Raw genomic sequence first — 24,218 nt, forward strand, 5'->3', positions numbered from 1 at the left:
TGCAGCAAAGAGAGCATTTTTATGAAGCTTTGCTGAGACAACAAGAACAAGTTGGGTTACTTAGGACTGAACTCTTTCTTTTTCCCTTTCAATCCGGCCCACAAGGGGGAAGTGGAGGGTAACTTAGCAAAAGTGTCCAGAGAAATGTCGTCCGCCCCCAAACTCCTCAAACTTCACAATGAAACATCTGCTGCTAAGAGTCTGCATCATTCTCAATACTTGACTCATCCTAGCCTGTGTATATCTCATCAACATGCCTAGGAAGAGAGCCAGACTTCTGAAACAATCTGTCATCAGAATTGTCACCATGGAACAATGAAACTGCCGCTGGTTCCCTGAAACCTCATTAATTTGTTTTTTAGGGGAACAGATGTGTACCTGTCTTAGGTGAGACTTTGCACCATCCCAAATCCCTTCCAGCCACATGCTGTTACCTTGCTGACAAACCATCACTATCATCAACAATCAGACGTGTTGCTTGCTGCAGATTGGTTATGGAGCTTCAAAGCATTCCCCTGGAAGAAAAGGAAAAACAAACACGAAATCTGTACAATTTATAATGCCGGCATTACGATCTTTTATAGATTATGAATGCTGTAGTACTTTGTGAATCCTATAATATGACTTTTGTTGTAATTGTGCTGCTTAGCTTATTTGTTTTAGTTGTTTTTAATAGACTGTAATTGTTTTGTTTATTATTTGTTAATTATTCTATATGATTTATGCTGTATTTGTGATGTTCTCTTATGTAATTTTCACTTACTGTTTGTAAGCCACTTTGTGATTCATTTGAATGAAAAACAGCGTAACAATATAATGAATCAAAATAAAATAAAATGTTGTTTTCTGGGCATGTGTAATTCTTCTTTTCTAATAGAGGAAGCAACCTTATACCAAGTCAAACCGTTGGTCCATCTAGCTGACTGGCCAGCAGTGGATCTCTGGAAATCTCTATCCTTTTGCATGCCAGGCATGTGATCTACCTTTGGGGCTGGTTGCAAGTAAGAAGACTGGTGGGGCTGTGCCCTATTAATCCCATTTCCCTTTTCCTCAGAAAGCCTAATGAGTTTAAAAAATAAATCTTGTCAATGATCTATTAGCAACATCTGAATGTCACATTGACAGCATACAATGAACTGAAGGCCAAGACACTGTTTTTCCTTGCTGATTTGTGAAACTTGAGGTCAAATATCCATTACCAGGGGTAGCTGTGTTAGTTGCCAAGAAAACATTAGAAGAGTCTTATGTGGCACAGAGGCAACATCTGCTCCTTACCTTTAAAGCACTGTGATACTACCTTTAGCAGTCATGGCTTCCAACTACCATCACCACCCAAAAATAATGGGAATTTTTAAAATATAGCTCCCTGTGTCAAGCAGAGCTTTGCCAACCCCTCTTTTTATTATTAGAAAACTTTAGCTCATTTCCATGGACAGAGTAAAACAGCTAGTAACTCTGTCTAGTTCTTTGCAGGCCAGAGCTGCCTCTCCTTCAAGTGGTTGATTAACTTTGTGTGAGATCATTGTGATCTGCTAGAGATAATGATATTGTACCACTAACAATCTGAGACATTTCATTGTTCATCTGCTAAATGTGGTTTGTTTTGGTGATGTCAGTGAGCTCCCCTTTTGTGTGTGACTATGTTTAAGTAATCATGCCTGTGATCTGATCCTGCTTGCAGAGGGTGTCAATTTGAATAAAATATTGGGGGGGGGGGAGATAAGCACCGCCTCACCCAGCCCTGCATAATCAATCACAAGACAGACAAGCACACACACACTCTATTTGAATGACAATGCCCATCAACTTTGGGGTGGCTGGCCCCCTTATAAATATATTTTGGGGGGAGATGCGAAGGGACCTTGGCTCCTAGGAGTTGGCTGCTATAGGCCTCTCGACATCTAAGTTTCCCTCCCTGAACTCCTCTTTAACGTAATCTGCTAGCTGTAGGATCTCGCAAGGTACAGTGGTGTTGTTGTTTAGTCGTTTAGTCGTGTCCGACTCTTCGTGACCCCATGGACCAGAGCACGCCAGGCACTTCTGTCTTCCACTGCCTCCCGCAGTTTGGTCAAAGTCATGCTGGTAGCTTCGAGAACACTATCCAACCATCTCGTCCTCTGTTGTCCCCTTCTCCTTGTGCCCTCCATCTTTCCCAACATCAGGGTCTTTTCCAGGGATTCTTCTCTTCTCATGAGGTGGCCAAAGTATTGGAGCCTCAGCTTCAAGATCTGTCCTTCCAGTGCGTACTCAGGGCTGATTTCCTTCAGAATGGAGAGGTTTGATCTACTTGCAGTCCATGGGACTCTCAAGAGTCTCCTCCAGCACCGTAATTCAAAAGCATCAATTCTTCGGCAATCAGCCGCCTTTATGGTCCAGCTTTCACTTCCATACATCACTACTGGGAAAACCATAGTGAGGCATCTGATCAAGGCCTGTATTTTAAAATGAGCTTAAAGATATATTTGCAAATGTTTGTATGTTTCATGCCAGGCAGAAACCAGCTGGCTAAGTACTTTGGCAGTTGTTTATCTTCCTGCTCTCCTGAGCAAGGGCCCCCCTGATTTATAGCAGTAGCAGGAGACAAGTTTCTCAAAGTTGTAAAAGGGAATTACAGGCTGGGAGCAAATGTTGCACTGACCCTACATATTACAGAATACAATCAAGCTGCAAAAACACTAATTAAGAGTTGGTAAATAGTAAGATTTATTGTTTAACAGAAAATAATACCATGTGCCTCCCATCAGAACTCTAGCCATATTTTCCTAAGGTTTAAGGTATACTGAGAGAGTTAAATGGCAATAAATTTTGGGAAGAGCTAATGGGAAAAGCAGCTGGCTGGGAAAGGGGGGTGTAAACTGAAGAGGCTTCTTTTGAAGCTGTTTTTTACTGAGTTCCTTTTTACTTTGCAAAGGCCTTTTCTTCTAACAAGCTATCTATGTTATGTATGAGATTTGTTGGCTTAATGTAATTGGGCAAAGGATTTAGAAAGTAAGAAATGTTAGATTCTTATTTCATTGATGGTGTGTGAGAATGTGAACCCAAGATCTCTGTTTAGATAGAATTTAATACCACGAGCCATTTGTTTTAGCCATTTGTTTTGGAATGCAGGGGCAACAGGGGCAAAAGGTGATCTGGTAATTAAGGTGCCTTGTCGAGGCAAATGTAAGATATATGGCTACTTGTCTGCCATTTATGGATAGAAGGAAATATAGCTCTTTGTCTCCCATAAAAGGTAATAGGAAATGGGTGTATCTTTTATGATTGGTTCTCGCAAACAGCCAATAGGAATTTCAACCAGGCTGATTGGACAGAGGCAGCCAAAGGAGGAGCAAGGGGGCTGGGCTGAGGAAATATAAGTGCTGGCCATCAGGGCTGGAGGCGGCAGAGCTCTGGTAACCATATACCACTGTGCTTATCATTTATTTGTAATAAATTATTATTTTAATTTTTCTATTGCTGCGTTGAATATTTCATTCCAGCTAAGCGTTAACCACAAGCAGGGTGCTACAATAGTTTTACGGACCTTTGTTGGCAAGGTGATGTCTCTACTTTTTAAGATACTGTCTAGGTTTGTCATTGCTTTTCTCCCAAGAAGCAGGCCTCTTTTAATTTCGTGGCTCCTGTCACCATCTGCAGTGATCATGGAGCCCAAGAAAGTAAAATCTCTCACTGCCTCCATTTCTTCCCCTTCTATTTGCCAGGAGGTGATGGGACCAGTGGCCATGATCTTCGTTTTTTTGATGTTGAGCTTCAGACCATATTTTGCGCTCTCCTCTTTCACCCTCAATAAAAGGTTCTTTAATTCCTTCTCACTTTCTGCCATCAAGGTTGTGTCATCTGCATATCTGAGGTTATTGATATTTCTTTCGGCAATCTTAATTCCGGCTAGGGATTCATCCAGCCCAGACTTACGCATGATGAATTCTGCATATAAGTTAAATAAGCAGGGAGACAATATACAGCCTTGTCGTACTCCTTTCCCAATTTTGAACCAATCAGTTGCTCCATATCCAGTTCTAACTGCAGCTTCTTGTCCCACATAGAGATTTCTCAGGACACAGATGAGGTGATCAGGCACTCCCATTTCTTTAAGAACTTGCCATAGTTTGCTGTGGTCGACACAGTCAAAGGCTTTTGCATAGTCAATGAAGCAGAAGTAGATGTCTTTCTGGAACTCTCTAGCTTTCTCCATAATCCAGCACATGTTTGCAATTTGGTCTCTGGTTCTTCTGCCTCTTCTAAATCCAGCCTGCACTTCTGGGAGTTCTAGTTCCACATACTGCTTGAGCCTTCCTTGTACAGTGGTACCTCAGGTTAAGTACTTAATTCGTTCTGGAGGTCCGTTCTTAACCTGTTCTTAACCTGAAGCACAACTTTTGCTAATGGGGCCTCCTGCTGCTGCCGCGCTGATGGAGCATGATTTTTTTCTCATCCTGAAGCAAAGTTCTTAACCTGAAGCACTATTTCTGTGTTAGCGGAGTCTGTAACCTGAGGTACCACTGTATACAGTTGACCACTGTGAACACATGAGTAATATCCACAACATCATGTTGTAGTGTTAAGGAACGTGCTACTCTGTCAGTTTTGGTTCCACATCGCTGTAACGACACAAAGAAACCCACTTTGAATGGATGTGCTGTCTCCCATCTTCAGCCACAAATATACTGTGGCTCACCTGAATGAAAGTGGTGATGGACCATTGGTGGTCGAAGGTACTCTTGAATTAAGGGCCATCATGACTCTCCACAGTGATTGTAGAGTAAGCAGGGGAGCCCTGGGCGAGGACAAAATTTGGCATGCCCCCTAAATATTTATTATTTTCACAATAATTCATTAATTATTATTTTGCACCCCCTCGGCTAGGCACCTTGTCTGGGGAAATTGCTTGCCCCACCCTAAATCCAATGCTGGGGTGAGTTGAGCCAGTCACTTCCTTGCAGCCTAACCTACCTTGCAGGGTTGTTGTGGGGGATTATGTGAGGAGGACTCTGTACACCACCTTGAACTCCTTGGAGAAAGGTGAGATTTGAATGCAATGTACTAATAATAAAAAGAAAACATACCACTTTGCACTTGAGCTTCTAATAAGCACTCTGGCTTGTCGGTATGCTTTTTATTAGAGAGCAGGATTTGCATTCATTTCCGATGGTTATTTGCAGAGCAGAGTGCAGGATACGACCCATCTTGGTGCATGACTCAAGAGGCTGCATCATCCTAACCCAGTGTATACTTAGTCACATGTTTCCTATTTGATTTCATTTCATTTTCACCCAGAGCATTTATTGCAGCCCAGGGTACAGGATCCAGCCCATCTAAGTGCGTCCCAAGGACTATTCAGGTTGGCGGGTCATACTTTCCCATGTGTGAAGAGGCGATCCCTTAAAACTCAGCAGTCCAGTCGCTGTAGTTCTAAAAGCATTTCAAAGATCTCCGAGATGATGGGAGTTTCGCTTGGAATTGTTTTGAGCACTTGAAAATAACTTGCGTTCACGAAACCTTTGCTTTTGAGAAATAAAATAAAAATAGCTTTAAAGGGAAAAACAAGGAAGGATCGTTACAGGTTCCACCGAGATTTGAACTCGGATCGCTGGATTCAGAGTCCAGAGTGCTAACCATTACACCATGGAACCGCCCTGACGATATATTGCAGCAGCTCCCACTAAAGCCTTGCAGTTCTTCTGCGCTGACTTCCAGCGCCCCCACGGCGCTCCCAAGCGACGCCTTTTGCTCTTGCAAGCCCGGATCGGATGTTCCCCTCCAGCTTCTGTTTCTCCGGCTTGGAGCAGCAATAGGTTTGGGGAGCGACTGCGTTTACACGTGCACATTTAGGGGTCTGGCAAAGCCTGGCATGCGAAAGCAGGACGATGGCGCTAGAGGACGCGTACCCGTTGCCACTGCACATGCAGTAGGGCGAGCAGGTGTCGAGGCTAAAGTTTAGCCCCGGAACCTATTTGCAGCTTTTACTGCGACGGGCGCAAGAGTGTCCGTGAGCATATACAGAGTGCATTTGACAACTAACTCTTCTGCACATGTTCCGTGTCTCTCACACACACACCCCAAGGCGGCAGCTCAGAAGAGGTGGGGGGCAGGCAGGGGACTCTTTTATAAGCGAACTTGCCTGTCTGTCTGCAAGGAAGGTGTCAGAGAGATGTGAGTGGAAAGTTCCAATATGGAAATATGGTTACAGTATTATTATTATTATTATTATTATTAATTGAATTTATATACCGCCCTAAACCTGGAATGTCTCTGCCTCTTGAATGTCTGAGCAACAGGCTGCTGCTTATGTTATGTGTGAATCACTGGGACTGCACAACCAAGGTCGCTTGACACTCATTCAGTCAGGGGAAGGCATGCAGACGTGCATTCCTCAGAAGGTAGGATCCGGGGCCCGCTCTCTGTTCCCGCGCTGCAGTCCAGGAAGAAAGGAAGCATTGAGCGAATGGCGCTTTGCACATGCCTCTAGGCATCCTCTTCTTTTAATACTGCATCAACGTTGGGTCGTTAGATGCTGTTGGACTAAAACTCTCATCATTCCTAGCCAGCATGGCCAGCGGTCAGGGATGATAGGAGTTGTAGCTCAAGAACATCTGGGGGCCCAAGGCTGAGGGGCTCCCCTTCCCACATCCCAAGCGTGAGTTGAAATCCAAGTCAAAGCACTGTGGCAGGCAGAGGAGGAAAACGACAGAAAAGGGAGGTGGAGGGAGAAACACTCTGCACGTGCTCAGATGCAAGCTTTTCCCGATGGGGATCTACACCTCACCACCCTTCCCAGTGGCCTCTGCGGTCCAACCTGGACTACAACTCCCAGCAAGCTCCAGCCTGTCGCACTCGCTGGAGCTGATGGGAGTTGTAGTGCGAAATTTCTAGGGGGGTCCTGACGGGCGAAGGCTGATCTACGGGCCGCTTCGCTCTGCCCTCCACAACAATAGAGATGAAAACGTCAAGAGGTGCCGCACTCAGGTATCGATTCCGGTTTCCATTCGGTCGCCATCATATGCGGGGAAAGAATACAGAGACGAAAAGCGTCTAAAGTGGGGGCGGGAGCTGAAGGCCACAGATAACTTCCGGCACAGAAACGAAAGCCCGCATTCTCTCAGGACTTCGTGTGGCGCCGCTCTAGGAATCTGGAAACTCTGCGATAAAACAGGCTTTGCCTCAGAAAAGAAGCCCGAGTTTAAAACCGGAAGCGTATTTAGAAACCCGCCAGTCTCCAATTTCCTTCCCCCCCCCCTAAACAAAATTGCGCTTCGACCATCTTTCAAGTCGTTGTCTCGGTCCCTCCGTTGGTGCCCTTAGTGCCCGGAAGTGTCGTCATACATGTCTACGGAGCGGTGCCTCTGAGGAGAATGGCCGCCCTGTCATGCGAACCGGAAGCCGGAAGCCGGTGCCCCCGGAAGCTGTATCTGGTCGACGAGCGAGCGAGCGAGGAGGAAGGAAGGGCCGGCTAGTGGGCGGAACCGGAGTGCGGCTGATTCTGAGGAAGCAGCAGCAGCAGTAGCAGGAGGAGGCGCAGGGAGGGGCTCTCTGGCTGTCGCTTCCTTGTTAGCTGAGAAGCCGGAGGAGGCGCCGCTGCCGCCGTCATTATGGGGGGCTCCCGCGACGACGAGTACGACTATCTCTTCAAAGGTGGGCCTGCATCCCTTGTCCCCCGCCGCGCCTCCCCCCCCGCTCCCTGGGGGCGTCAGACCACCCCACCCCATCCCCCCGGTTTCCGATCAGGATTCCTTGGATGGTTTCCGGCCCTACTCGAGAAGAGGCCGATAGAAAATTAAGGAGCACCACTGACTAAGGTCCATTAATTCCCAGGGGCCTCCTCCATGAGTGAAATGCAGTTGGTTGAAGCCGATCCCCTTGCCTTTCCCTCGCCCCAGCCCTTTGGGTGGTATCCAGTGCTAGTCCTCCTCAAGGGTAGACCCATTAATGAACGCGCTTAGCATAGGCCCATTAATTGCAGTGGGCTTACTCCGAGTCGAATGTGGTTGGATACAGTCCACAGCCTTGGCTCCCCTTCCCCCAGTCCTTCTCAGTAAAGTATCTCGGGCCTTGTTGGCACATCAGAAAGCCTACCCACCCTTTGCTAAGCGCTGGACAGGGTTGTTTTTTAAAAAATCGTTTAATGATTTCCATACTTAATGCTTGTATCACCAGAGTAGTGGACTGGCTTTGTATTGGGACTTTGCGGTGTGAAATGTCTGTTGTGTTTTGTTGGCTGAATTGTGTTTGGGTTTTGAAATCTGGGATGTTTGTAAAGTGGGGTGAAGACAGTCTTGACACTTTGGTTAAAAGCTACCAGATTATTTTTGTTACACACAGAGTAACTGTTAGGATTTCTTCAGTTTATATCCCACTTTTACCCCAAGGAGGTCAGAGCAGCACATGTGATCCTGTTCTCTTTTTTATATGCCCAAGTTTAAAGTGTCAGACATGGCTGAAAAGGACCAGCCTGAAATCTCCACTTGGCCATGAAGCTTGCTGGGTGACCTTGACCCAGTTATGATTTCTCAGTCTAACCTACCACAGAAGGCTGTTGTGAGAATAAAAGGAGAGGATGTGGAGAAGGACCATGTGTGCCACTTTTACCTCCTTGGGTGCGGGAGTGGGATATAAAATAAGAATGTAGATTTAAGAAATCCTAACTGTCACAGTGTAATTAATTGTGTGATCCTGAATTTGCACTCTTGCTTAAGATTATCCCAAGTGCCTTTCAACACCAGCAATTGCTTAATGAGTCTGACATTCTGTGTTGCCCAGTGAGGGCAGCAACAACATAGAGGGGTGGGTGGGGAAGATTGGACATCTTGCAGGACACAGTGTATTATTGACTCAGCCTTCCTCAACCTTGTGTTCTCCAGAGGTTTGGGCTACAAAACATCAGGTTTAGTCAGCACAGTGGGGTTACTGGGCTGGGCTACAAAGAGAACCCTGAACCAGTTTTCCTCCATCCTTTCTTTCATTTGGAGTGCAACTAAAGAGAAAGTTTGGAAAATGGCATCTTCCCAGAAGTGAAATTAAAATAGATGTCCGTATATATGCTAATTCACTGGCTTGTTCAACATCCAGTAAAAGACATGGGCAGGTATGTGTTGAACATAAAAAGGACCCTGGTTAGATCAAACTATAAGGATCCCTCTAGTTCTTATCCTCCAGTTTGCTCTAGCTGCTGGCCAGAGGTCTCTGGAAAGCCCTCAAGGAATGCTTCAAGTCATACTCAGAGAAGTATAATGCATCGGGACATGGAGGATCTATTTAGTTGTGATGGCCAACAAGAGGCTAAAAGGGGGGATATCTGCCTCAACACAAAATGAGCACAGCAGCTGACTGGAGCAGAAATATAGGGAAGAACACCAGTCTAAACAGGAGATCCAGTCCCATAACCTTGCTTCAGTAATTGAGCACCTGCTTGGCATGCAGAACCACCCAGGTTCAACCCCTAGCATCTCCAGGTAGGGCTGGGCAAGACTCCCTGCCTGAAACACTGGAGAGCCACTGGCAGTCATTGTAGACAGTACAGAGCTAGGTGCACCAGTGATGGGTTCCGACTTATCTGATAAAGACCACTGCCATAGTAGGCTCTTCTTATTGTGTGTGCCTCTGTTGACTTCTTTCCTCCCCTCTCTCTTTGCATACCCCAGAACACATCCACCCACCATAAAAAGAGAGTAGTGCAGTTGGAAAACCTTAAAAAAAAGAAGTGGGAAAGGCATAACTTGGGGCTACTATATCAGATTCCCCCAGGAAGTGAAAAGGTGACACAAAGCAAAAAGGGGACTGGTGGCAATATCTGTTGGCTACTATAGAATCTGGCCCTTTTATTGTTGCGAAGCCAAGTAACTTTGAACAAATTGTTTTCTCTGCATTCCTTTTTTATTATATTCCCCGACCTAACCACCCCCTATTGTTTTGTAATTATAGTCCTATTCCCTATCCCTTTCTTGAGACTTTTCTCATAGAAACCAATGGCCAAGCCCTTCTGGTGCCTCCCCTGGAGTTCACCTTTGCATGTCTGATCTCCCAAGTTCTGTTAGGAATCTGTCATCCTTCTTGCTATGTGTGTTCAGCATTTCTGCCCTACTTGGCTGCTGCAGTTGCTTAGGAAAGAGCTCTTCAGGGGTGAGGCTGGACTTTTGATCAGCGCTTAGCTCTTTGGTGGGGGTGGCCTCCAGTCACTGTGGTGATGAATAATGCTAGTTAGTAACTTTGTGGGCTTTTTACTTAATACAGTACAGGGAGAGCCGCTTCCCTTTCAGAAAGAATGTCTACTGTCTCGAGACGAACTTTCCCTTTGATAACTTGGTTTACTCTATGTGTTTCGCTGCTTTTGTGTGAAATCTTTGTAAAAGTATCACCCTGACCCACTGCTTTGTGGTCTTGGTGTGGTTTTCCTCTGGAATTTTGCTTTCCCTCCCTCCCCCTTTTTACTTTGAGATAAAGGAAGTGACTGTGGAAGGCATGGCAAAGTGATTTAATGTTGAAACCTCAACTTCCAGCTTGCGGGGGCAGGGGTGGCAAACGGAGAGGGTTAACTGGTGAATGTTGCAAGCGTGGGATTTTTAAAAAATGTATTCTAGATTGAGCTTGTTTTCTTTTTTAATGCAGTGCATTTTCCTGTAGGGATAAACCAGGCAAAATAACAGCCAACTGTTTCAATGTGGAATGTTTATCTGTCTTTCTGGGGCGGTGGTGCTAGTGGTGTGGGTTGTCTGGTTCTTATCACACAAAAGAATGTAAGCCCTGGCATGCTTTAGCTAGGCTGAGCTTGCAGGGTGATGGTGGTTAATTGCCTAGAATCTGCTGAATGTGAAGAGTTAAGGGACTTATTAACAGGTTTTTCAACAGAGATTAGTTAGCAGCAACAGCAAGATCTAGCCTTGTTGCTGTGTGAAACTCCTGATCAGGGCATAAACAAGACGGGCTGTTCCTTGCTGCTTGCAACTGTACCCTCCTTGAGTGGCAACAGGGAACTTGCATCCCTCCATTGACCTCACTTCCGGTCTTGCTGTTACTATATAACAGTTACCAGCCCATTAGAGCATTACTCCTCCTCCTGATGTGCAGGCATTCTTCCCAGCAGAGTTCCCTCCCCCCCCCCCCATAGTGAGCAGGATGTGTTGGGAAATAACATGCTTGGCTGCACAGATAACAGGGCAGGGAGGGAATGTTGCAGAATGTTATAAATCTGGGTTTTAGAGACAAAGGCTGCATGACAGGGAACACACTTTGAACTGTTTCCTTGTTTTTTGGGCCAGCTTTCCGTACTGTCTGGCCTGTAAATGCTTAGGTGTGCCAGGTTTTCATTGTGAACAGCAGTTTCTCCTGAGACAGCAGCTAAGCATGTCACATGCTTGACCATGTGTACCTTCTCCTGACATCTTCAGACAGCAGGAAAGGCCAGTGAAGCATAGAATCATAGAGTTGGAAGAGACCACAAGGGCCATCGAGTCCAACCCCCTGCCAAGCAGCTAATGTGGCAGCCCAGTTTCCTGCCCTCCTTGCTCACTTATCTACAGATTAGTCCCAATAATAACCCTCTGTAGTTCAGGACCTGTGGCATGTATTGCAAGTATCTTCATTTTATAGGTTTAAACACTTGCGTGGTAATTGCATAGAAGCATTCAATACTGTATTTTCTAGTGCATTTCACATGCATTATGTTGATATGCAACACCTGCAACAATCTGGTTAATTTCATCCTAACAGCTTCTATAGCCCTCTTCCACATCTGAGTTTCACTCCTATCCTTATGATGTTAGCAGGGCGCAGCCTGTGTTGCAAACATAGTTTAACTTTCTTCCAAGGAATTCTGGGAATTGTAGTTCTGTAAGACGGGTGATGAGAAATCTCTTCTGTAGCACCCAGTAAATTGCTCTCACAGTGTAGTGTAGTGGTTAGAGTGCTGGACTGGAGCCCAGGAGAACAGAATTCAAATCCTCACTCGGCCATCAAGCTTACAGGGTGACCCTGGACCAGTCATGGCGCCTTTCAGCCTAACCTGCCACATGGGGTTGTTGTCAGGATAAAACTGTGGAGGAGGAGAACCATGTACAGTATTCCACCTTGAACTCCTTTGAGGGAAGGTGGAACAGTAATGTAAGCAAATAAATAAACAAATGGCACTCCCCCCCCCCCCCCCCCCGTTATACTGTTCTACCAATTTGGTTCTGAACCACGGTTCTGGGTTTGATCTTTAAAGCCCTAATTGGCCTAGGATTTGGTTAGCTGCAGGATGGCCTTTGTTCTGTGGCACCTTAAAGACTAACATTTGCTGTGGTGTAAGCTTTTATGGACTAGAGCTCACTTCTTTGATACATGGAAGTGCTATCCTGAGGTAGGGGTGTGTGTGTGTATCCACACCTCTGTGACTCAGGCATGTGTATACACACACACACACACACACAGAGAGAGAGAGAGAGAGAGATGGTTGGAGGGAGGGGATTGTAAATAGTGAGGTCAGAGGGGGAAAATGAAAGAAAGTATGGATCTCTTTTTTAAAAAAATAATTTTTATTCATTTTTCAAACATTTTTGTACAATCTACTCATACTTTATCACACAGTCATCAATTTTTGACTTCCCTCAATTTCTCTGCCAATCTTTCGTTAAAGTTTCTATTGTTAACGCATTTCTAAAGTTACTATTGCCTTTAGCCATTCCTCTACCTTTCACTTCTTTTTTACAATATTTCTTAATTTTTCACAGAGACTCTTCAAAACCAACAAGCGTTGTCTGTACATCACATATGCCTTTCAGATACTCTGTAAATCTCCCCCAGTCCTCAATAAACTTTTGGTCTTTCTGATAACGAATCTTCCCAGTCAGTTTATCCAATTCTGCATATTCAGTCAGTTTCATTCTCCATTCTTCCACTGTTGGAATTTCTTCCTGCTTCCATCTTTGCGCCAGAAGTATTATTGCTGCTGTTACTGCGTATTGGAAAAGTTTACAGTCTTTTCTATTAATTTCATTACCTACCAATCCTAATAGGAATGCCTCTGGTTTTTTAACAAATGTACCATATTTTTCGTCCTATAGGGCGCACCGCCCCATAGGACGCACCCCGGTTTTTTTGGGGGGGGAATGAATTTTAAAAAATTATTTTCCCCCCCAGCCGCGGCTGCCGCCCCAAGCCTTGCGCACACCTGCCCAAAACACGGGGCACCCTCTGGAGGGCTCCGCATGCTACTTTCTGATCATCCAGAAGGTATTCATTCATTCTCCATCTAAAGGTTTTTTCTTCAAAACCTTTTAATTCCAGTTTTATTGCACTATGATCCGAAATCACTCTTGGTTGAATTTCAACTTTCGCGATTCTTGGAGTTAATTCATTTGAGACCCACACCTGATCTATTCTTGACATGGCTTGATTCGGTTCTGAATAGAACGTAAATTGTTTCTCCAATGGGTGTCTGAGTCTCCAAATATCAATCAAATTACAGTTCTTTATCATTGAGAAAAAAGTCTTAGGTAGTTTCCCCTCTTTGCTCAACCCTGTTGTTCTCAATCTATCCATTTCCATTGACACCACTCCAGGTCTCCCATTATTATAATTTTCTGATCCATATAATCAAACAGTCTTTCTTCTAGATTTTTGTAAAATTCTGTCTTATTTCCATTTGGTGCAAAGATCCCGACGATTATTATTTTTTCTCCTTGCCACTTGATTTGAACTGCCATAACTCGTCCTTCTTCATCTTTGAAAATTTGTTGAGCTTCAATTTTTTTCCTAATATATAAAACTACCCCTCTCTTTTTACTCCTATCCGAAGATACAAATTCATTTCCCAATCTTTTATTATTTTTTTTATGTCTTCTTGCCACATGAGTTTCTTGTAGACAAATAATGTCCAAATTTTTCTTTTTTAGATGTTGTTCGACTTTGTTTCGTTTTTTTATCATTAATCCCATTAATATTCCAAGTCCATAGTTTTAGCTCCATTTTCGCCATCTTGGATTCTTTATTACTAATTCTATAATCCGTCTCCCTCTTCTTCTTCCTCTTCCTCTTCTTCTTCCTTCTTTCTCTCTTCCTCTAATTCCTCCGGGTCCACTCCTCCTGCATCCTCCATTCCTAGTTCCATTTCTTTTGTTTCTTCATCGTCACTTCGCAACTCTTTGTACTTTCTGAGAATTTTTTCTATTTCCTCCAGGCTCGTAAGTCTATGTCTTTTACTTTTGTAGATAAAGGAGATTCCTTCCGGATATTCCCATCTGAATTCTATATTGTTTTTTTCTTAAAATCTGCACTGTTGGTTTATATGGATCTCTTCTCTTAACTAGCCTAATCGGGATGTCTTTAAAAACGATTATGTAGTTTCCTTCAGTATTCAGTCTGTTCTCTCTATTTTTCTGGAGTATCAGATTTCTCATCTCTCTATCCTTAAAAGTAATCAGGCAGTCCCCCGGAAATTTTCTTGCCTTGTTCGATATTATCTTCATTCGAAATGCATTTTGCACCGATCTTGCCACCTCATCTACATTCATCTCCATCCATTGTGCAATTTCTTTTATTAATTTTTCTTTAATATTTTCTCCTTGCACTTCTGGAACCATTCTCAATCTTAAATTCTCTTCTCTCTGCCTGAGTTCCTTCATAGAGATCGCATCCCAAACTTCCTCTTGTGTTTTGTTTATTTCTGACATTCCCGCTCTTATTTTTTCTTCCTCCTTCTTCACCTCTCTCATTTCCAGTCTTGTCTTTTTCATTCCCTCTTCCAAATTCTGTGTCCTTTTACTCAAATCCTTAAGTTGCCCTTTCAACTCATTAACTGTAACTTCTATTTTTTTATCCATTTGTCCCATTCTCTTGTCCATTTGCTCTAATTTTGCTTCTATATTCTTTTCACTCTGCTTAATGTTGGAATTGACCTCAGCAAACATTTTCATAATCTCTCCTTTAAGATCCGTTTCTTGTTTTGATCCTCTCCTCTCACCTGGTGTTCCCCCTTCCCCCCTTTCTTTTGTGTATGAGACATTATAATTACTTTCCAAACACTTAATATACAATCAACAATAATCAATATTCAATCTGGAAATAAAATTATTAAATCAGTTTTTCAGTTATTAAATTATTAAATTGTTAAATTATTAAATAACTCCTTCAAAAAAGAAGCATCAAATAAATAAGAATATTTCCCTTCCCAGTTCTCATACACTTGAACCTGTATATTAATCAATATGTATATATTAATTTTTTTGCCAAAATAAATTTTACAATTGTATACTTATAGGGCAAATTTTGAAATTCACACTTTTAAACGGCCAATCCCACACCCAAAGTTGACTTCCTTTCTTCTTTCTTCTTTCCTCTTGCCACCACTTAGGCTATATCCATATCAACTTCTTATTGAGGAAATATCCACCAAGTAAAGATATTATATTATCTAAATTGTTATAATCCAATAGGTTATACTGTAATGCAAAAATTGTAGTCCAAAAATTATAATCCAATTGATTGGACAAAGTTATTTACAAATGTTGAAAGAGATTCCAAATATATCCAGAATTGTCCAAGGGACACCAAATATATCCAAGAGTAGAGAATAAAGAAGGAATGTCAAAAGAAATCCGACCTCAAGTAATTGTGGAGATTGCCTAAATCTCCTTATTTTGAAATAATAGTTTTAAATTCACTTGTAAAAGCAGAGAGAGAAGAGAAAGAAAGAAGAAGATTTTTTGTTTGGCAGTCTGAACTAATCCAATAATAAAAAGGGGGGAAAATAAAAACCGGGAGGTGTAATTAATTCCGCTCCAATTATGCTTGAGTCCTAGGCAGTTCTTTCTCAGTTCGGTCCACGGACACACTCAGAAAAACAAAAAAAGCTTGAGTAGATAGCCTTCGTTCAAACGTTCAAATTTCTTTAAATGCGGAGGTACCAAAACATAAAATAAAAATTATACTGTCCAAAATTGTCCTTCCACCCCTTTATTGTATTTTATTTGTCGCTGGAAAACTTCTTCAGCTTAAAATGGAGACACAAAAGTTCTACTTTGTTGCACAGTTTTTTTTCGAAATCGAAAGTATCGAGAAGTAACTTTCTTTCTTACTTCGCTCAGACCCTTCGTTATATCAAAGACCTTTTAAAGTCTCCAAATAGTTATTCTCTGCTCCCTCTTTTAGTTGTCCCCTTTTACTGTAACTTTTTATATCTTTATTTCACTTTTAACGAGTTTCCCAAGGGAGAGAAGTTCAAACCGCTTGCTGCGTCACCAACCTCCCTTACGCGCTCCGCTCATAGTCTTGCATTCCTCTCCAATTGCAGACGAAATTGACCTCTTTTTGTCTCCTTCTTTTTCAAAAAGCTTTTCTTTTATATATTCCAATTATAATCCAAATTTGGCTCCGATTGTTTGCTTTTGAGAATCGGTCACTCGCCCTGCAATCCTGGGGCTGCGTTCTCGAGGGTGAGACAATGGCTTCCCGGTGCCTGCTTTCTCCGCCCGCCGCACTCTTCGCTCCTATTACAGAGTTACCTGGTGGCCGGGCGATCTGCGAATGGCTCCGCTGGGATCCTGACCCTCTGGTTTCCCTCCAGAGGGGTTCTGGGGGGCTATCGCGCCCTATAGCACCCCCGTGTACCCTCGAGAACCCGGAATTTCTCTTACCGAGAAAAGTCCCGCTTGCGACGGGTCCGTGGCTCAACCGGAAGTCCGAAAGTATGGATCTCAGTATGATCTCAGTATCTCTCTGTGTGTGACTTGTGGTCATTAAAGTCCAAGAGTTCTCTTCTGTGTTCCGGAGAGGATGCTCTTCCGCTCTCTAATGGGGCCTTAGGAAAGGCCTTAGTACAGACCCCACTCTAGCAATAGGGACATGAACAAACCGTTTGAGAATAGCTTTGCTGTTGCAGGGTCTCATTTCCCCATCTTGTTTTAATCCCTTTCAGCAAGAACAGAGGCCAAGCCCCAAGAGTTGATAAGTTGCAATAACTACAGATGCGGGTCTACACTGGCAGCTGAGCCTGGCAATCTTCCCCACCATTCATCAGTTCATTTATGGCAGGTGCAAATAACCTTTGACCCTCCAGATGTTGCTGAACTGTAGCTTCCTCCATGACCATTGGCCATGATCTCTAGGGCTTATAGAAGCTTTAGTTCAGCACATCTGGAGGGACAAAGGTTTCCCACTGAGCATTTTAAAATCTGGTTGGCTGCAGCTCCTCCGTTATGTCCCTGCTTTCATACTGATTCAGGGTTGCTCCAGTTTCCTCCTTTTCCCTTGTGGGTCTTTGTACAGCCCTGGCCTATTCAGAATGGCTGACATCAGCCATCCTGATGTTTTGTGTTAGAACTCCCAGCAGCTCCAGCCAGCATGGCTTTGCCAATCGGAGAGTTAATAATAATAATAAATAATAATAAATTTTATTTATATCCCGCCCTCCCCAGCCGAAGCCGGGCTCAGGGCGGCTAACAACATTAAAACAGTATGACATTATAAAACATTATAAAAATGAATTAAAATCAAAATTGATGGCAACCATAAACTAAAGCTTTGTAAAGATTGCCAGAGGAGGGGGTCAGGCTGCGCCCTGACCAAATGCCAGGTGGAACAGCTCTGTCTTGCAGGCCCTGCGGAAAGATGTCAAGTCCTGCAGGGCCCTTGTCTCTTGTGACAGAGCGTTCCACCAGGTTGGAGCCGCAGCCGAAAAAGCCCTGGCTCTAGTTGAGGCCAGCCTAACCTCTCTGAGGCCTGGGACCCTCAAGGTGTTTTTATTTGAAGATCGTAAGTTCCTCTGTGGGGCATACCAGGAGAGGCGGTCCCGTAGGTACGAGGGCCCTAGGCCGTATAGGGCTTTGAAGGTTAAAACCAGCACCTTAAACCTGATCCTGTACTCCACCGGGAGCCAGTGCAGCTGGTATAGCACCGGATGAATGTGATCTCTAAGCGAAGACCCCGTAAGGAGTCTCGCTGCGGCATTCTGCACCCGCTGGAGTTTCTGGGTCAGTCTCAAGGGCAGCCCCACGTAGAGCGAGTTACAATAATCCAGTCTGGAGGTGACCGTCGCGTGGATCACAGTGGCTAGGTCAGGGCGAGAGAGGTAAGGAGCCAACTGCTTAGCTTGGCGGAGATGAAAAAATGCCGCCTTTGTTGTAGCTGCAATCTGCGCCTCCATGGAGAGGGAGGTATCGAAGATTACACCCAAACTCTTAACGGACGGTGCTGGCACTAATTGCACCCCCGCAAGAGATGGGAGTTGCCCCCTCAGTCCCATGTCGTCCCGTCCCAGCCAGAGGACCTCTGTCTTCGAAGGATTTAACTTCAGCCGGCTCCCACGTAACCATCCAGCCACAGCCTCCAAGCATCTGATCAGTGTGTCTGGGGCCGAGTCCGGGTGGCCGTCCATCAACAAATACTGATGGCAGCCCAGCCCAAAACTCCGGACAAGTTGTCTTCTGCAGATGTTTTGGAGTTGGAGAAAGTTTGCGTAGAAGAGGCGAGGTGCTGCACACATTGGGGCTGATGTAGCTGCTTGTATTTGCAGAGCTTTGAGCCACCTGACTGTGCTGAGGTGAGGTAATTCAGTTTGTCTCTTCCCTGCTTGTCCTTGGGTGTTGCTGAGGCAAGCTGATTACCAGTGTACCCTGGACTCTTTGCTTTCTCCAGCTTTATTGTTAACAAATAAAAACCACAAGGACTGGGTAATCTGGTTAGTCTGGCTTTCAGGGCTTCCGCAAGTCCTGTGAGTTGTGCACCTAGAAATGCTGTAAACCTTCTCATATGCTTTTTACACTCTCCTTTGGGGAAGCTGGTTTCCTTTCCTTTTATGAACAGGAGCTTTCACATGTGGCTTGTCTTATCAGTGTCCTTGGATAAGTTCTAGCCATATCATTGGTTTAGGTTTTTTATTTTTACTTGCTGGCATCTTTGCATTCCAAAGCCTTCTGTAGAGTCCTCCCTCTCTTTACCAGTGAGATGATGCCCAACCAAATCTCTACCTGCCCTTGCTGTCCCTTGGCTGCTGCAAAGGGCCTAATTTCGCATCCCTGGAAGCAAACAGCACCCTGGAAATTCCTGTCACCTGCTCGAGGAAGTTAAATCATGCATTAAACATAACAGTGAAACTCAAATTGGAAGCAAGGGCCATGATACCAAAGAAAAGACATAAAATGTTTTCTTAAAATACTCAGACAGCTCTTCTCTAACATTTTTTTTAAAAAAATGAATTTCATAATATTAACAAACACAGAAAAGGAGAAAAATGTGTCTCAGACAGCTCTTCTGAATTTGCACCCACTTAACATTTCCCAGCTTGGCCTGCAGAATTGTGATGTTATGGCATAGGTTTGGGTTAAGAGCCACCCAACTTTCACTAACATCCTCCCTCCCTCAGCGTCCACTTTGTAGGAGCAATAAAGGGTTGAAAACTGCCTTCCCAAGGTGAATGCCACCCACCAGCTTGTTAAGGGTGGTATAGTGGTTAGGGTGCTTCGTGCTTGACTAGGAGCAGGGAGATTGCGGTTCAAATCTCCACTCAGCCATGAAATGCACTTGTTGACCTTGGCAGGGCAGGGGACACATAAACACTGAACCAGTGTCTATGTATGGTGGGTTGGTCAGTATTTTAACCCCCATCTCCATGCACAACCTTTCACGGTCCCAGGCACAGGAAGCAGAAATGGGAGGTTTGCAGGTCCCGCTTGAGTAGACAAGTATAGTTGGCGAGTTGCTGAGATGTGGCTTCAGTGGTCATGAGAAAAACTTTAGGGATTTTTCTGTGCAAAAAAAGGAAGCATCTAAATGCCAGGTTATCTTTTGGACTTCACAGTTTCTCTTTTGCCTGACTTTGGTTGGATAACAACACCTTGTGATAGGATTTAATTTCTGGTGTGTGTGTCAGAGAGTGCTAGCTCTGATGGGCTTACTCTGAATTAACAGAGAAACCCCTGAAGCTGAATCTTCCCAAAATGGTGCCTTCCAGATATTTTAGACTACAACTTCTATCAGCCCCAGCCAGTTGTAGTTCAAACAAAATATCAGGAGGGCACCAGGTTGGGGAAGGTTTGATGCCTTTTAGTCTGGCATCAAACTCCTGATGGGCATGAATAGTTAACAAGCCTCTTCCTGTTGTTTTTTTGTAGTTTGGCTCCTGCTTTGCTGAATCAGCTGAAAGGGGAGAGCCGACAAAAAGGGCTGGTTGTTTTTGTCCGCACAGTGAGATTTGTGCAGTAATTAATTAAGGTGAAATCCCAGATGTGATTGTTTTATCGTAATTTCAGAGTGTAGGAAAGGATTGAGAAGCAAATATGCCAGTCTTGGAAGGATGAAGCCATTGATTGCTGCAGGATAAATACCCGGGTCATGTTAGTTTTCTGGATCAAGCTGACCACCCCCCCCCCCTTCTTAAGTGATGCAGATGGAGAGTCTTTGGTTTGACCTATAAAAGAATGAGACTCTGCTTTGGATCCTTTTCTGGCATGCATAGACCAAAATGAGCATTCAGATGGTAACCATGTAAACATAGGTGTATATTTTCAGATAAAATGGGATGCGAGAGGGAGCCAGAAAAAATTGAAGATTTACATCCTAGCTTGCAATTGTATGGTTCTCAAGGTCGCTGATTAACAGCTTGTGGTAATATAAAAGCTGGCTGGCATGTACACACAAACACACACACATTCCAGAGTCCCCTTTTTCTTTGGCCAGAAAAAGGCAAAGGCCAGAGTGTAGGAAGATGGGAAGCTGCCTTTTTCCAAGTCCATCTAGCTCAGTATTGTCCACACTGACTGTCAGTAGCTTTCCAGAATTTCAGGCAAGGCATCTCTCCCAGCCCTACCTGGAGATGCTGCTGGGGATCGAACCTGTGACCTGCAAGCAGAGCAGGTGTCACTGAACTATGGCCCTTCTCTTCAGCTCTGCAGTCCCAGCTGCAGAGCACCTGGAGCAGAGTAGCCTTTCTGGCAGGGAGAAAAGAAGCGAGCTCTCTGCAGTTGCCGCCTGGGTGGAGCCAGATCTAACAGTTAATTTTATTGAGTAACAAGAACTTTGGTATTACAATGTTAACAGCAGCTAAAACAGCAGCTGAAAGAAAGGTAACATTCTAGCTTTATGCAGTTGGGGATATTGTGACTGTCAATAAGAACTACATAGAGACCTGAGAAGGCAGCATGGTGGATGAGCAAAAGCCAATAGAGGTGAAAGGGGGCTTCAAAGGCCATCCAGTCTAACCTTCAGCTGATGCAGGAGATGTAGAGATGAGCAATGTTTGATTAATTAGGAACGATACATTTCAGGATCACATTTAGCCTCTGCTTTCTTTGTGCATTTAGTTTAAGCGTCAGTATTTTGATTGTTTGTGTGTATGAGTATGAGTATGTGAAGCTTAAAAATGTAATTTTCCTCTGGTAACAACCCCCCCCCCCCGCCTTCGCCTGGTTCCCTTAAATGTTTACCTGGGCAGTTTCTCCACACAGAGGGCCAGGTGAATCAGAGTGTCAGAGCAGAGAGTGTGTTGGGTTCCTCTCTGAGTCTCCTCCCTTTCTTCCCTTCCCAGTTGTTCTCATTGGAGACTCCGGAGTCGGCAAGAGCAACCTCCTCTCCCGCTTCACCCGCAACGAGTTCAACCTGGAAAGCAAAAGCACCATTGGCGTGGAGTTTGCCACACGGAGCATCCAAGTGGACGGCAAGACAATAAAGGCTCAGATTTGGGACACGGCAGGGCAGGAGCGATACAGGGCGATCACGTCGGCGTAAGTGGACCAGCGCCAGAGCCTTCCCGGGGATTGTGGGGGAGTTTATGGGAACAGGACGCAGGAGCACTGCAAGTGTGTGTGTGTCTTCTATGTGATGGTCCTTGCGGACATCGTGTTTGCATAAAAAAAAGACTGCTTTTCAGATTGAACAGCATTCAATAATCCCATCGCATTCTTTAAGTTGCTAGTCTTCAATGTTCATAGAATTGTAGCGTTGGAAGGACTCAAATGGCCAGCTAGTCCAATTCCCTGTGATATAGGAATCATGTGACCCACCAGCTGAAAATCAATAGCCTTCTAGCCTGGCAGGCCAGATTGATATCTGCCTCCACCTGGCAGGCAGAGCCACCATCCACCTGTCAAATCACCTGACTTTACGATGACATCAGGTGACCTTTTCTGTCTGCTGTTTTGCGCAGCACTTTGAGCAATGCTTATGAGGATCCGAAAAAGCAGCCCCTCTGAAAGGGCTGCCCAAAACCGCCCTATGAGAGGGTCCTTTTAGCCAAGTCCCTCCCTCATCTGCCCTGTACGTGGCTTCATATATGATGGAGGCAGATGAGCGTGGCTTGGCCAAAATGGGGAGAGACTTGGCAGGCCTGACTAGGCCCGAGTAGGCCCATGGGCTGGAGGTTCTCCATCCCTGCTGTAGGATAACTGAGTCCAAAATTGAGTCCAAACTGAGGATAACTGAGTCCAAAACTGGCTCCAAATTCAGGCCAGCTAGGGATGTGTTTTTTCCAGCAGCTGCTGTTGGAAGAGATTTAACCCCTTTTTTATTTTAGGTCAACTGTAGTGATGATGCATATAATCACATTTACTTCTCTCTCTGTAAATGACTGTAACAGGGCGACTTATAAAACCAAGTCACGACAGGATGAAAAACTGGAAATAACTTGGGGTTATCAGAAGGCCAAATTATGCATTGGGCAAGAGGCTGTGCCAGCCCCTCCCACCCTCATGTCCGCCAGATGTTTTGGGCACCAACTCCCATCCTAGTCAATTTCACCATAGTCAGTTTATTTATCTGCTGCATTTTCCACATATATGCTTGTTTTCAGAGCAGTTCACGTAAGAAGCAGTGTAAATTCAGCACAAGCAACTTCCCACGTGGGCGAAGGCAGTGCGTACTCTGTCCCTGACTAGGGCTGGCGATGTATCACCAGCCAAACATTGCGCTTTGGCCATGTACTGTTATGTTGATAATATATAATAATAATAATAATAATTTATTATTTCTACCCCTCCCATCTGGCTGGGTTTCCCAGCAATACACCAGTGTTTTAAGGGCAGCTAATCCTTAGGGACTTACAGGTGGCGCTGTGGGTTAAAGCCTCAGCGCCTAGGGCTTGCCGATCGAAAGGTCGGCGGTTCGAATCCCTGCGGCGGGGTGCGCTCCCGCTGCTCGGTCCCAGCGCCTGCCAACCTAGCAGTTCGAAAGCACCTCCGGGTGCAAGTAGATAAATAGGGACCGCTTACCAGCGGGAAGGTAAACGGCGTTTCCGTGTGCGGCTCTGGCTCGCCAGAGCAGCGATGTCACGCTGGCCACGTGACCCGGAAGTGTCTCCGGACAGCGCTGGCCCCTGGCCTCTTAAGTGAGATGGGCGTACAACCCCAGAGTCTGTCAAGACTGGCCCGTACGGGCAGGGGTACCTTTACCTTTACCTTTTAATCCTCACCAGTTGCGGGACACGAGTGGCGCTGTGGGTTAAACCACAGAGCCTAGGACTTGCCAATCAGAAGGTTGGCAGTTCAAATCCCCGTGACGGGGTGAGCTCCCATTGCTTGGTCCCTGCTCCTGCCAACCTAGCAGTTCGAAAGCACGTCAGAGTGCAAGTAGATAAATAGGTACCGCTCCGGCAGGAAGGTAAACGGCGTTTCCGTGCGCTGCTCTGGTTCGCCAGAAGCGGCTTAGTCATGCTGACCACATGACCTGGAAGCTGTACACTGTCTCCCTCGGCCAATAAAGCGAGATGAGCGCCGCAACCTCAGAGTCGGCCACGACTGGACCTAATGGTCAGGGGTCCCTTTACCTTTAATTCTCACCAGTTGGTAAAATTAAAATATCCAGCAACTTTACATCATAAAGGAATCCCGGCCAGCCTGACATCTGGTCAAGGATGATGCGAGTTGGTAGCCCAGAGCATCTGGAAGCCCCCAGGTTAGGGGAGGGCTGGGGTGGTCCTGGGGCAGTTGGCACACATGCAGCCTGTACGAAGTGGAGCCAATTTTTAAAATGTATGTATTGATTTATATCCCATCTTTCCTCCAAGGAGCTCAAAGTGGCCTGCATAGTTCTCGCCATCTCAATTTTATCCTCACATCAACCCTGCGAGGTCCTGAGAGTGAGTGACTGGTCCAGGTCACCCAGTGAGCTTCCTGGCTGAGTAAGGGTTTGAACCCTGGTTTCCCAGGTCCTAGGACCCAGCCCTCTTAACCACTGCAGCACACTGGCTCTCTGGAGAGTGTCGTGATGCCCCACTGGGCAGCCTGGCGAGGTCTGAGCTTTCCTTCCCCTGCCCGCTTTTGTGC

The 24,218-nt window shown here is 45.1% G+C and overlaps 1 protein-coding gene across 1 annotated transcript in view; it reads left to right on the forward strand.

Annotated features, from left to right (window-relative positions):
• The first annotated feature begins 7,435 nt into the window (after window positions 1–7,435).
• RAB11A (RAB11A, member RAS oncogene family) overlaps window positions 7,436–24,218 on the forward strand; it is a 29,673-nt gene continuing 12,890 nt past the window's right edge. The window contains exons 1-2 of the mRNA XM_079954409.1: window positions 7,436–7,629; window positions 21,488–21,683. Coding sequence (XP_079810535.1) covers window positions 7,587–7,629; window positions 21,488–21,683 — 239 coding nt within the window. The 5' untranslated portion in view covers window positions 7,436–7,586. The remainder of the gene's footprint in view (window positions 7,630–21,487; window positions 21,684–24,218) is intronic.

Source organism: Podarcis cretensis (genome assembly GCF_951804945.1).
Source record: "Podarcis cretensis genome assembly, chromosome: 14".
In the NCBI taxonomy this organism is placed as follows: domain Eukaryota; kingdom Metazoa; phylum Chordata; class Lepidosauria; order Squamata; family Lacertidae; genus Podarcis; species Podarcis cretensis.